At 58.0% G+C, this 13615-nt stretch overlaps 1 protein-coding gene across 4 annotated transcripts in view; it reads right to left on the bottom strand.

Moving 5' to 3' along the window:
- KIF21B (kinesin family member 21B) overlaps positions 1-13142 on the bottom strand; it is a 47766-nt gene extending 34624 nt beyond the window's left edge. For 3 of the 4 annotated variants that reach the window (XM_047704918.1, XM_047704917.1, XM_047704916.1), the window contains exon 1: positions 12791-13141. In XM_047704918.1, the coding sequence (XP_047560874.1) occupies positions 12791-12831 (41 nt within the window). In that variant the 5' untranslated portion in view covers positions 12832-13141. Of the gene's footprint in view, positions 1-12790 lie in introns of all 4 variants that reach the window. The other variant, XM_047704915.1, reaches the window with a different exon arrangement.
- Positions 13143-13615: the final 473 nt, after the last annotated feature.

Genomic DNA, 13615 nt, shown 5'->3' on the forward strand with positions numbered 1-13615 from the left:
ACTGAATTAAAGAGCAGACCACAGCTTCTGCCAAGGCCTTCAGGGGCAGCAAGAGTACTCCAGAAGGATGGGCAGCTGCGGAGCCCCCTGTCAGATGCCAGAACCTGGCAGAACATTCTCAGGCACCAGCTCTCGTTCCTCTCCAAGAGCCAAGGGGGCCAGACCAGGTCAAGCCAAAAAGTCAGCTGAGAAGGGCGGAGACCTGGACAAGGGACACAAGGTCTGCCATGGGAGGGGCCCGATCCCAGCTCCCGGGGGGCTCCCTTACAAGAGGAAGGAAAATGGCACCAGGGCTGAGTGGGAGCCGGCCATAGATAGGGCTATCTCCATCCAGCCACCTCTTCTCTCTCTGCTAAGCAGCCATTGCCATGACAAGGTTCCCATGGCAACCAAGTGTGAGCCAGTGAGCATGCGCTGTAGTGACAGGCAGAAAAGCACTTCCCAAATGCCTAAAGTAAAAGGGGAGGGGGGTACTAGGCAGTAATGCTCATGGGCTCACACAAGCCAGCCCTATCAGCCAGGCACTCACAATGAGCTGCTTGTCAGGCTCCCTTTCCCAAAGCCAACATTTACCAAGAGAAGAAAAGAGTGAGAGGGCCAGGCCAGCATGCATCCAGGGCTGAGGGGGACCTCGCCACAGAGCAAGGGCCACCAAGTCGCCATCCTGTCCCTGTCTGGGGCTGCCCCAGCCCCCAAGGCCCACTCAGAGCTTCAGGCCAGGAGAGGTGCTCCCCTCAGGCTGTTGCCTGCACTTTGCTGCAAGAGGGCCAAAGGGGACTGAGGAGGGGGGTAAGTCCCAGGGGATCGTGTGGGGGGAGTTGGCTGCACCAGGCCAAGTCCACACCGTAGATGGTAGTCTGGGTTTTCTTCACGAGTGTTTTCCCTTAGGTGTCAATGGGTCCTCACAGGTCAGTGTCTCTCTCTCATTAAGGCTGACAGGAATGGAGGGTCACCACCTTCATCCACACTATCCAGCTGTTCTGGATCAAGTTGAAATTAGAACGCAGCCTTTCGGTGTCCCCTTGAACTGGTTTCTGACTGGGAAGGGAGCAGCTGATTCTTGCTCATCCTCTCTAGAACCTACAGACCAGAAACTTGACTCACCAGTAAGAGGTCTGGGCCAGCAGTTCTACTTCGACCTCTAATAGTGGCAACTGACACAAATTCACACTCCTACATACCCGGGGGTGTCTAAGCACTGACATATACTAACTCTTGATCCTCAAGAGAACACCTGTGGTGAATACTACGATCCCGGTTTGTAGGGGAGGAAATGAGGCAGTGCCCAGCCAGTCATAGATGGTAAGGGGCAGAGTGGGGCTCAAACAGCGTGTGCACGACCTCTCTGCTATTTCTATGCTACTGTGTCAGTAAGGGCAGGGCTCAGGGGGCCTGGGGGGACAGAACGGCTCACAGACACAGGGAGACAGCAGGCAGCAACTCCAGAGGGGGCGTGGCCCTGCACACTAGGCACCAGGTAGGAAGCTGGAGCTCTGGTCCTCGGAGCCGGCTCTGCCCCCGGGGCCTCCGGGACCCAGGACCAAATACTCACTGCCCAGGGTATCCAGGTGCTCCCAGGTGAACCAAGGGTCTGGCCAGGGAAGGCTCTGAGGAGCTTCCAGCATTGCTGGCCAGCACCAACTCCAGAAGACACCCTCCCTACCATGTGGGCTGCTTGTGATAGGATTTCTGGATCCAATTCAAATACCATTTAATTACCCTAGGCAGATGGCAGTGCTGGTGATTGGAGGAAATCAAATCAAGATCCTGGAGACAGTGGAGCAGGGGAGGGGGAGCAGCAGCCCTGCCTGGCAGAGTCCGTCTGTGAGAGGGGCTGCTTCTCCTGCAACAGCCAGCCCCAAGAATAAGGGGAGCCCACCCGCCGGGATCAAAAGAGTGGGAGAAGAGCAGTCTGGGAAGGAAGATGGAGAAGAGGGGCTCCAGAGCTTTAGGGTCAGAGAATTGTGCAGTCAGTTAGGCATGCATCTTGGGGCTCTCATCCTGGGGCGTGAGGCCTAGCACATCTTGTGGCGGGGGTCCTCTGTGGTCAGAGAGAGCCAGCCCCCCCACCCCATGCTGGCAAAGCACCAGGGTGCTTACTCAGAGAGATGGGTACCCACTGGGAGACAGAGGACATGGGCTCAGCTAAGAGTTACTAATTCCCAAAGCAACTGACCTGGATGAGGGAGAGTGTTAGTCCCAGGAATGGGACTTGAATGAGTAACTAGAGGTTACTGGAGGTAGAAGAAAAGGAGAATTAAGATTTTATGTGTGCTTTCCATGGGCTAGCTGGGCCAGGCACCTGCCATAGACTAACTCACTTAAGTGAGTTAAGTTAGCAGTGAGCTAGGGCTTTCAATGCCCATTTTTCAGAGAGGAAAGTTGAGGCCTGAAGTGGTTAAATTCACACACACACGGTAAATACTGTGAAGGTGGGCATCCATTCCTGGTCTGCCTATGAAACCTACAGGCTCTTCTGCTTCTCCAGCTACCTCCCGCCCAGGACACTCTTCATCCCCACATCGACAGATAAGCTTCCTCCCACAGAACCACCGCCAGAGCCAGGGAGGCATTCTGGAAGGAATCCTGCTCTATCTGCTCAGGGTTTGCCATTCAGCAGGGGCAGACAGTGTGCCCTGGGGCTCACTCCATCACACCCTGCCCAGCAAGCATTCAAACCCACACTCCACAGGTAGGAGACCAGAGGGCTGGGAGATCAAGTCCGGGGTCCTGGACAAGCCTCTGCCCCCACCCTCTTCTTGTTGAGAAACTGCTGCATCCTCCTAAGTCCTCTGGATGATGTCTTCCCAGTTCTAACTTTCTAAGAATTCCATCACCTTCCCCTCCAGTAGCTTCCTCTCCTGGCCCCACCCTGGGTGAGGTCACTTCTGTGGGTTGCCCTCAAAGTAGCAGAGGCCTCAGCCAGCCCAACTCCATCCCAGATAAGAGGATACGGGGAAGGTGGCCGCTTCCTTTTAAATTAGGGCATGGCGGCAGGGATGGGAGCCACTACAGCCCTGGTCCTTCCTGGGGGCCTGGCGGGGGGGGGGGGGGGGGGGGGGGCGGTGCAGGGGCGGTCAGGGTTGGAAACCAGTTTCTAGGGTCTTGCAAATAAACCACAGACCCCAGGAGCCATGGACCAGACCCAGGACTACGAGGAGGTGAGGTATTTGCCACAGGTGCAAAACTTCACGGGGTACAAAGACACTCAGTAATCAAGATAAATTATAATTTAATATTGGAAAAACTCAAATCAGCAAACTGTGGCCCCGTGGGCCAGCTCGATCACACATCCAGTATCATTTCTGTTCAGGGACCTCCAGAATCTCACCCCAAGCCTCACGCCTGCAAAGCCACCCTCCGTCTCTTCAGCCGGGAGCGAAGGGGGCGGGCCGGCCAGCCCCGCGCAGAAAGGCTCCCGGAATCTCCCTGAACAGAGCCCGGTCTATTTGCCACTTGGCAACCCGCAGCCCGAGCGGCGGTGGGAGCGGGCTCGAGAGCGAGGAGAAAGGGCCCAGGGCTTTTCAGAGGCAGGATCTGGCACGGCGCGTGGCCGCTGAGCTTCCTCTGCCCACAATTGAGCGGGAGCTGGTGTGATGTGGGTATTTTCCTATCCCTCCCCCACCGCCGGAGAAGCGGGCACCCGGGCCGAGAGACACTCAGACGGCTCGGGCTCGGGCCCGGGCCCGGCCCCGCACCCGTCGGTGCCCCGGCGGCGGCGGGACAAAGGCCGCGAACCCGAGCCGGGCGCTGCGGGAAGAGCTGAGCTCAGCGCTTCCACAGCTCTTTGGGAAGCCAGGAGGACGGGGCAGAAGGGGAGGACAGAGCAGACCGGGAGGAGGCAGGCCCTGCGGGACGCTGAAGGTCTGCCAAGGAGAACAACTCCCTCTGCGAGGGTAACGTGCCCAGAGCCCCAAACCCTACCCGCGCCGGGCGGGTTGGAGGGCGGGGGACGGAGGAGGATGGGGCTAGCTCCCTCACCCCACCCCCTCCTCAGTGACGTCACAGAAAGCCAGCCAATCACTATCCCCGAGGGGCTCCGCTCAATGACCTTGGGCTCCTAAGGGTTGATACAGCGTCTCAGGTGAAGTTAGTCCCACCCAATCAGCCCACTAGGGCCCCTCCCGGGGCTCTTGAGTTGCCCCCCAATTAGTGCTCTAAGGGTGCAACCACAGGCCTTTCCTCTTCGAAGAGAAGAGTTTTGTCACTGAGAGGTCACAAGCTGTGATATTAAAATAATGGTATCATTACACCCAAGAACTGTTCCAGAGGTCTGTGATTCCTGGCGCCTTTCTTTGCTAGCACCTGGAACCCCTTCACATCTCTGCTTACTCAACTTCTCCAGTTAGTAAGTTCCCACACATACAGAACAAGACTGCCTTTTTGCCAGACTCTGTGCCTACGAAGCTTTGCATGCTACATCATTACACAAATCATTTCGTTCTAATGGGGGTGTTCTTGTTCCTAGTTTACAAAGGAGAGTTCAGAGGGAATTAACTGGGCTCAAGGTCACATAGGTAATAAATAAGAAGGTCTTCTAGGAAGACTACCTCTACCAGCCATCAGCCCTAAAGATTCAATCCCGGAGAGCTGGAGAGAACTAGCATGCACAGCGGCCCACTCGTGAGTAATCTGCACTTTGGGGACTTCCAGGCTGGGAGACAACCTCTTACCAGACTCTCCCTCAAAGGCTTTGAGAAAACCAGGGACTTAGGCTGGAATCACCCCTCCAATGGCCAAAAACACCACCATAACCAGCCCCTTTGGAAGAAGCCCGGCGGGGGTGGGGGGGGGGGGGGAGGAGAAGCCTCTCTGCCCTTTTCTCCTACAGGACCCTTGATACCTTTCTGGAATCCTGAAAAGGAGCCCCCACAGGCTAGTGTAACGGCCCCAAGGAGAAACAGAGAAATGAGGAAGTTCATCCCCTCCCTGGTCCCTAAGTGCGCTGCCCCCAAGCCTGAGGTTGGCCAGATTCCATGACCTTCCTTCTGCCCAACCCCAGGTGGTTTGCCTGGCTCCAGCCTCCCAGGCTTGACTGGAGCTGAGCTGTTGTGCGCAAGTGGGGGTGGGCAGAGGAGCAGGGGACACAGAGGAGAGCCATGACCTCCAGTCTGCCTGGCACACTGAGTCACTGAGCCACGCTGTGACCTGCCAGGGACCAGCTCTTCCTCATCAGTGACAGATCAAAGGGGAACTCAGCTACAGCAGGAGGGATTTAGATAAGCCAGCAAAAAGAACTTCCTGCCTGCAAAGCTCACTAAGCTGGGGGCAAGGGGAGCCTGGGATTCTTGGGAATCTTTTTCCTGAGAAATCATCGTCACCGGTACCATTCTTGCTTCTTCTGTGCTTTTTCCACCCCTGATCAGGACAACACTAACACGTTTTGAGAACCTATGTGTCAAGCTCATTTGCATACAGGAACACATGTAATGGGTTATGACAGCCCTGGGTAGCAAGGGGCATTCGCCTCATTTTACTGAGGCTGGGAAAGGTGAAATTTCACCAGCCCAAAGTCACGCCATTCGTAATGGTGTAAATGAAACGCAAGCCAAGCCTGCCCCTGCCCAATCCGGCTGCCTCCACTGAGCAGCCCCACACCAGGGCAGGAGGGAGGTTGCACTGGGGAAAAATGATCCCCTCGGAGAATCCCTGGACTGATCCTACCGACAGCTGCCAGCAGCGCCACGAGCACTCTGTTGGGAAAGCATTTCCCCCGTTTTGTAGAATTGAGAGCGGAGGCCCAGAGCATGGAGAAGCACGGAGCCAAGAACCCAGGAGGCTGCTTGCCTGCCAGAGGAAGGCAACTCTCCCCAGCAGCAGAAAGAGGGCGTCTACACCCCCACTCTAATGAGCATCCTTTCCTCCTCCTCCCCACTGGCAGCCTGCCAGCTCTGGGGAAGGCGGCTGGAAGCAAAATCCCGGCTCTCTCAGGGGAGTCTGGCTCCCAGACACCCGGGGCCTTTTAGCTGACTTAGCCCAGAGAAGGCATCTTCCCAGAGAGGCGACTCCTCTCTAGTGGGGAGACCCAGTGTGGGGCGCTGGGTCTTTTAGCTGCAGGGATACAGTGGGGAGACACCGGAGCCCTGGGGTAGCCAGAAGGTCTTGTCGCCCTGTCACTGGACCTTCTCCTGGCCTCTAAGACACTCCCCCCAGCACAGTCCTCCTGAGACTGCCCTCAGGGAAAAGACCCCAAACAAGGAGGCTTTGTATTGTGGGGTCGGAAAGCATGGGTTTATGAGGCCCTAGCAGATCTGGGGAAATGGGTCTGTCAACCCCCTGTGCTTGACTTCTGCCCCCAAACACATTCTCAAGTGCATAGCGCAAGGGTGCGGACACTCCAAGACAATGCCTTGGGGTGTCGATTCAGGGCACCTGGGGTTCAGCCCCCACTCCTTCCTCAGAAGTCCTTGACCTTCTCTTTCAGTTTATCCAAGTCATGACCACTAGCTTCTGCGTCACAACCAGGGACAGGCAGGCCACCAGGGGAGGGAACCCGTGGTAGAGTCTTCTTCATGGCCCCTGGGGTATCACGATCTCAGCTGTGCCCCACGACACCCCCTGAGAGGCTGAAACAGGCACAGGAGGAAGCAGGCCCAGCAGAGTAGGGCGAGGGGTCAGAGGCTGGGGAGCAGAGCTAGGAGAAGCTGAGGGAGGGGGCCAGGCCCCATCCTAAACTAGAGAGACAGGCTCGCCCTGCTGTGAGCAGTAGCCAGGAGCTGCCTGAGCCACTGGTCTGACTCCTGTGGGTCTGACTCCTGGGCTGCAGGGGCCCGGGGAGAGGGGCGAGCCTGGCTCAGGGAAGCTCGGCTCAGCTGTGTTCCAGCTTGGCTCTCTGGTCCCACTCCCTTCTCAGGGCATCTGGCAGGGGTTTCCCATGACCTCCCAGGAGACTGGAGACTCTGCAGAGTCTCCAGAGCCCAGAGCTGTGGTGGCATGTGCTTCATGTGGAGGACAGCTCAGTGGGAACGGGGCCCTGGGGACGCTCCCCTGCTGAGGAATGCAGAGCAACAGGCGGCTGACCTCCAAGCAGCTGGTTAGGGAGGGCAGCGAGCCTCTCCCCCAGCACCCTGGCCCTGGTCCTTAGTCCTCAGTCCTCAGTGCCCACTCCCAGGCTCTCCTCAAGGCACCTTAACTCCAGGGTCAGGCAGGACCAGCCAGCCTAGAGAGAGGACAAGTGGCCTCCACCACTGCTCTGATGGTGGACTTCCACCGCACAAGGTGGAGGGATAGGGACTCAGGTATCTGGGACCAGGGGACCACGCACTGCCTCCCTTCCACACCCAGAGCAGCCAGAGGTAAAGAGGGAGTATTTCAGGGCTCAGGACACTGCCACCCACAGGTCCCCCACCCGCCATGGGGATTCACAGCCCTTCCCACAGATCTCCACCACCCCCAGCCCATAGGGATGGAAGGGTAACTCTCTGGAGCCGAGGCCGACCAGCCCCAGCCTGGCTCCCCTCCAGGGCGCAGAAGCCTCCTCTTCTCCCCAGCCCGGCGGCCTCTCAGTACCCCTCCTGAGCTTTCCCCAAGGGGCAGCCATGTCTAGAGGGTAAAATGAGAGTCGAGGAGACCCAGAACACCCGGGGCTCTGCCCTGTGACTGGTGTGGGGGCTTGTAGGGATAGCAAGAGGAGACTGGGCTGCCCCCAGAATTTCCTTTCCTAGAGAGTGGCAAGACGGGACTCAGGCAGGAAAATCAATTCCAGGGGCAGCAGCATGGAGCTAAGGAAAGAGATAACAGGCGGACTTCTACCCAGTGGCAAGGGAGAAGTTCCCCAAACACAAGAGCAAACAGCATGGCTGGAGGGGGGGAACAGGCAGCTCCATGCTAAGCAATCCCAGAAAAGGAAATTCAGACACATTCCCCCACTGCAGAGCACTGGACGCCTTCCTAAGTACTTTCCCGCATTGCCATTACGGCAACCAGTGCAGTGTGGCATATGGAGAAACTGAGGCAAAGAGACTCACAGCAAAGAGCTAATTAAAGCAGTAACGGGAGGTGGTTGACAGCAGTCTGAGGAGCATGTGCCTGGAGGGAGAGTGCCCTGGGTTCTGATCCAAACTCCTCCATTTACTGGCTGTGAGTGATTGCTCATCCATACAATGGAAAAACATCAGTTAGCTGGTAGGGCTCCAGTGGGGGTAGGGTGGGGTGGAACGGGGCAGTGTAGACATGCTGCCTGGCACAGGGCAAGTGTTCAAGAAGTCACAGTGCTTAGTGACCCCCAAGTTCAGTCTTCTTTCCATCCTGGGATACTTTCTGCTATAAATAAGAGGAGGGAAGGAAGGGGATGGGAGGGGAGGGGAAGGGAGGGGAGGGGAGGAAGGAAGGAAGGAAGGAAGGGGAGGGGAGGGGAAAAGAGGGAGGGAAGAAGGGGTGGAGGGGAGAGGAGGAGAGGGGAGGGAAGGAAGGAAGGAAGGGGGAAGGGAGGGAGAAAGGAGGGGAGGGAAAGGGAGGGAAGGAAGGAAGGAAGGGGAAGGGAAGGGAGGGAGGGAGGGAAGAAGGAGTGGAGGGAAGAGGAGAGAAGAGGAGGGAAGGAAGGAAGGAAGGAAGGGGAGGAAAAGAGGGGAGGGGGAGGGGAGGGGAGGGAAGGAAGGAAACTCTTCCCTGTACCTAACACTCACTGTAGCTCAACCAGACAGACACTGCTTCGAAACACTGCAAGTTAGGGCTCACTTTTAAAACATTTTACACATCAATTCCTCAGGAGCCAACACTTTATGGGCTATATCCCTTCTACTTCATCCACACCACGGCTCTTCACAAATGAACAAACGAGAACAAACCAGCTGTCCCATTCTCCAGCCGGTAAATCGGAGGCCCAGCAGGACAAACAGAAAGGAAGCACCATGACCCAGCCAATGGGTGAACTGCATTGGCCTCAGCCCTGCCCTTTGCCCCCAGAGCTGTAAGAGTAAGGGCCCCAGGCTCCTGTCACCCCAGCCACTTCCTCAGCCCCCGCCCCACCCCAGCCCCACTCTGAGGGTTTCAAAAGCGGAGATCCAATCAGCTTCAGGCTAGGCAGGCAGGCTGGCTGGGTGGTGGAGGGGGGACGGTTTCCGGGGCCTGTGGTTACTACACTCCACTTCCTTGTGATGACATAAGCCCTATTTCTGCAGCAGGAGGCCACTGCTAAGATTCTCAGGTCTCCAGGCACAGGAGGTCCCGTCTGGGCCTCGATTTCCCAGATGGCAGCATGGGCCACGGTTGGCATTGATTGGCTCTGGCTGCCCTTGGGCTACCAGAGCAGAGGAGGGACTCTGAAGGCACCCATATACCACCCGCATGCAGTTTTCTCTGTCTTCTCTGGTATCTTTCTCCCAAGACACCAGTTCTTGGGATTCAAAATGTAGACAGACATTGACCAGGATTTCAGAGTAGCTGGAAGCTCCAGAAATAACTACAGCCAGAGAGCCCAAAGGAGGGAGTGTGGGAATACGATCTAACACTGTCCCCTAGGTCCCTAGCTAGTGTCCCCTCCATCCCCTCCCAGCCCCTGATCTACTCTGGAGTGTCTGCGGATGGATGTGGGACCTGTGGAGGGACCTCCCCGCCCCAGCCGAAGAAAGGAAGGAAGCTTAAGGAAACCAGGCAAAGATAATAGGGGTGTGGGGGTGTGAGGACCTATGGAAGGCTCCTCTCATGGTGGGGGACTCAGAACTGGGGCTTGAAGGGTCTTAAAGAAATGTACCATGTGTCTTGGCTTCCTTCCCCAATTTCAACTTTGCCAACTTGCCTTTCTTAACAGCCACCCCTTCCCCTTCTCACCCCATTAGTTGGGCCTGTGTTGCAGCCTGGGCCCGGCACAACTCAGCCTTTAAAGCTCCTTTCCCCTATCCCCCACCCATCCCCAGGTAGTGAGAGGCTGGTTCCAGGCCAACCTTGGGCCCAGGGAGCTGAGTCCCTATCTACAGGGGATTAATGGATAAAGGGATCACAGGGCAGGCTGGAGAGCGGCTGGCCTGGGAATTTCCGTGCAAAGACAACTAGCTGGGGTTTAGGGCCAGATGGGCCAGACTTCAGGTTAGCCTGGGGTGGGGCTTTTAGGGTCTGCTCACTCCGAGACCTTCTCCCTTTATCCTACAGCCCCAGGTTCTGAAAGTTTCGTCCCCTGGCTCTCCCCCAGCCCCAGCCTGCCCTGTGGAGATTTGCAGACTGACAGCTTTGATCCTCTTCCCAAGGAGATTATAGGGCCAAGAGCCCTGGGCTGGCACTTCTCACCTAGTCTAGCAGTCCCCACCAGGATGTCCTCCCTTACACAGGCATGCATGTGCACACGCGTGCACACACACGCACATACACACACCCCAAACAAAGTCCGTCTCATTCCTGGCCTCCCTTTCCCAAGAGTTGGACCCAGGGTTCGCCATGTTATTCTCATGGGAGCTCAGAGAACACTTCAGTTAGATATAAGAAAGGACTTCCAGGAAGTCAGAAAGCTGAGCCTGATACCGGGTTGGGCCCTTGGCCATTCCAAAGCCTGGGCCTTTCCCAGCAATGCTCTACTCCAATACCCCACTCCAGCCCGCCACCCGGTCCTTGAGGTGGGACAAGTGACTTCCAGAGGTGGGGACAGGGGGTCAATGGGAATCCAAAATCATGGGTACTCCCCTACAGTCCTCTGTAGCACCATCTGCTCCCTGTCCCAGCCCCAGCCCTGGTCTTGTCCTGTCCTCAGCTCTTTGATTAGAAACTGGGCTCTGTCCAGGCATTGTCTGTCTTCCACGGCCGGCTGCCCATTGAGGTCTGGCGTGTGTCAGGCTAGGCGCTCAGGCTGGAGTGGGAAGGGACAAGTGGGCTGGGCCCTCACCTTCCAGAAGCCCCCTCAAGTCTGGCTCTTTTGATGTTCAAATCTCCCCACCCCTCCATCCAAGATCAGCAACGGGAGGCAAGGAGTGGGGGCATCCGGACCCTGCTAGAGCAATCTGAGTGGGAAGCAGAGATGATACCCACCGCCCTCAAAGAACTGGGTGCAGTGGGCAGGCACAATTCCTTCCCTGGAAAGGGTGTCAAAAACCTTCTGTTGGTGGTGCTGGGAAGGCCACACCAGCTTCTCCTCACCACTCTGCACTGAGTACCAATTCCAAGGGGCTTTCCCACACTTTACCATGCCCCCATCTAGCCTGGGGGGCGCTGACCGTGGTGGTAGTAGAGGGGGCTTTGTTTGGCTCGCTCCTATAAGACGGAGGCTAAAGGAAAGCCCCCATGGGAGGAACAAGCACCCTAAGTCCCTTCCTTCTCAGCCCTGGTTCACAGTCAGTGGGGCCAGGGCTTCATTTCCCTTTTATGATGCACTTGGACTCTCCCAGTCTGCTGCAGATGTCATATTTACATTTCTCACTCCCCCCACCCCCCACCACTCATACCTCCCTCCCTCGACCTCCACAGGATCCTGCTGCAATGTCAGTCTAAGCTGCAGCCTGGCCCCGCCCCCGCCAGCCCACCAGGCACCTGCAGGGCTCCTCTTTGTCTCTCAGGCTGCTCAGGGCCAGCAAGGCTGTGTTCAAGTGTTGCTGAGGCTGCCTGATGCATGAGTGGGAGGCACCTCAGTCTCCCTTCCTTGACCCCTGAGCTTCGATCAGCCATCCTCTCCTCCTCTCTGAGCTCCAGAGGACGGGCCAGATGATGGGGGGGGGGCATCTGCTCTAGGGCAAGAGGGGAAAGCTCTGCCATAGTCCTCTCTGGCCCTGTCTCGAGTGACTTCCATGGACTCTTGGTATCTGGGTCACCTACAACCCAGGGAATCCAGAGACTGGTGTCAGAGACCCACCCTAGCCCTGGACCCAATCCCCCCACCCCCAACATATAGGCCTGGGGCAGAGATGGTTGTATTTCTCCATCCTTCCTGCCTTGGAGACCAGTCTCAGATTGGCACTCTCCCAGCAACAGACCCCTCTGAAAGAGAAAACCTAAAACAAAACCAAGGAGAGGTGATGTGGTATAAGCATCTCCACCCAACACAAAGGACATGTATGGATCGACTTTGCACGATTTCGGGGTTCACACCTCTGTGTGCCCCTCCCAATAGAAGCCCCCCAGCCATGTCCTCTCCCCACCTCAATTCTGTCAGGATGTCACTGCAAGTCCCATATAAGTCCATGCACCACCCTACCTCCATTTTATATGGGAGCCCGAAGATGGGGTGTCAGCGTCATACCCTCCTGCCCTCTCAGAGGTAGATACACGGCTCAGATATACGGCTTTCTCCTTGCCCTAGCTCCATGTCCTCTTGGGACAGGGCCCGTACTCTCTCCAAAAGCCCTTGACTCCCCATGAAAGGCCAAGGCACCACCCCAGCCCTTCCATTCCTCCCTGCTCTCAGTCGATCTTTGTCTGCAGAACCAGTTACCAGGGCGGGTGTGCTGCCTTCCTAGCTGGACCAAGAGCACAGAACTAGACGACTGGGGTGGATGAAGGGAAAATTTCCCCCCCTCCAATATCCCATATGAGACAGCAGCCCCAAGGGGAGGCGAAGAGGAAACACACAGACGCTCCGGCCTGGGCCAGGGCTGGGTGTGAAATACCGGATTTCCTTGTTTATTCGATTTTCTGATCATTAAGGGCTCCCAAGTGGGGCCCGAAATTACCACCCAAACAAAGCCACCTTCCAGCAGCCCGCGGGCCGCCGATCTCCTGCGGCAGCCCGTCCAGTGCACGGTGCCCTCCTGCCCGGCCCATGCCGGCCTCTCCTCCCGGGGTGCGGGCTCCAGAGTGGCCCCCCGGCTCCACGCCCACGCGAGACAAAGCCGAGCCCTCCGCGCACACCCCCCGCCCTGCCACCGGTCCCTACCTGACGGCCACCTTGACGCAGCAGTCCCCCTGGCCGGCCATGGTCCTCCGGCTCTAGGGTCTGGGCGTGGATCAGGGGCGGGGGTCTGGGGGCCGATGCCCCAGGCAGCGGCAGCGGCTGCGGCTGCGGGAGGCGGGGGCGCGGGCACTGCTGGCGAAGTCTGCCGCGGCGGCTGGAGGTGACATGCTAGCGGGCGGCAAGCCGAGGGGCTCACCCGCGGCCGGGGGAGGCCTCACGGGGCTTGGCCCGCGCGCCTCCTCTCGCCATCGGGCGGCGGCGCGCAGCTAGCTGACAGCCCGCGGCGCGACCCGCCGCTCCCCACGGCGCGGCACACGCGCGCACACACCTCCCACCCTCGCAGCCACCTCCCGCCGCAGCGCGAACAAAGGGGGCGGGGGCCGGCCCGGCTCAGGACCCGCCCCCCAGCCCCGCCGGGCCCGCGCCGGGCCCCGCCCCGCTCCCGCAGTCACCAATCGAAAGCTCGAGGCAGCAGTAGGGGCGGGACTTGAGCCTTTAAAGGGACGTCTTGGCTCGCGTCCACCCGCTCGCTGGGGGGCAGGCGGGATTGGAGGTTCGGGGAGGAGGAGGGCTCAGAAGCTGACCACGCTGGAGCCTCGGCCCCCCAGAGTTGCAGAATCTCAGCCTCGATGCGACCTCCGTTTCATAACTGAGGCCACTGGGACGCAGAGAGGGGAACTACCCAAGGTCACACAGATTTGGTGGCTAAGAAAGGGTAAGAACCCAGGTCTCCCCAGCGGAGTGCTTCGCTTCAAACCATCGCACGGCGATTAGCGGTTTATATTTTGAAAGCGCCCTGAAAGCTTC

Source organism: Lutra lutra, chromosome 15, assembly GCF_902655055.1.
Source record: "Lutra lutra chromosome 15, mLutLut1.2, whole genome shotgun sequence".
NCBI classification, from domain to species: domain Eukaryota; kingdom Metazoa; phylum Chordata; class Mammalia; order Carnivora; family Mustelidae; genus Lutra; species Lutra lutra.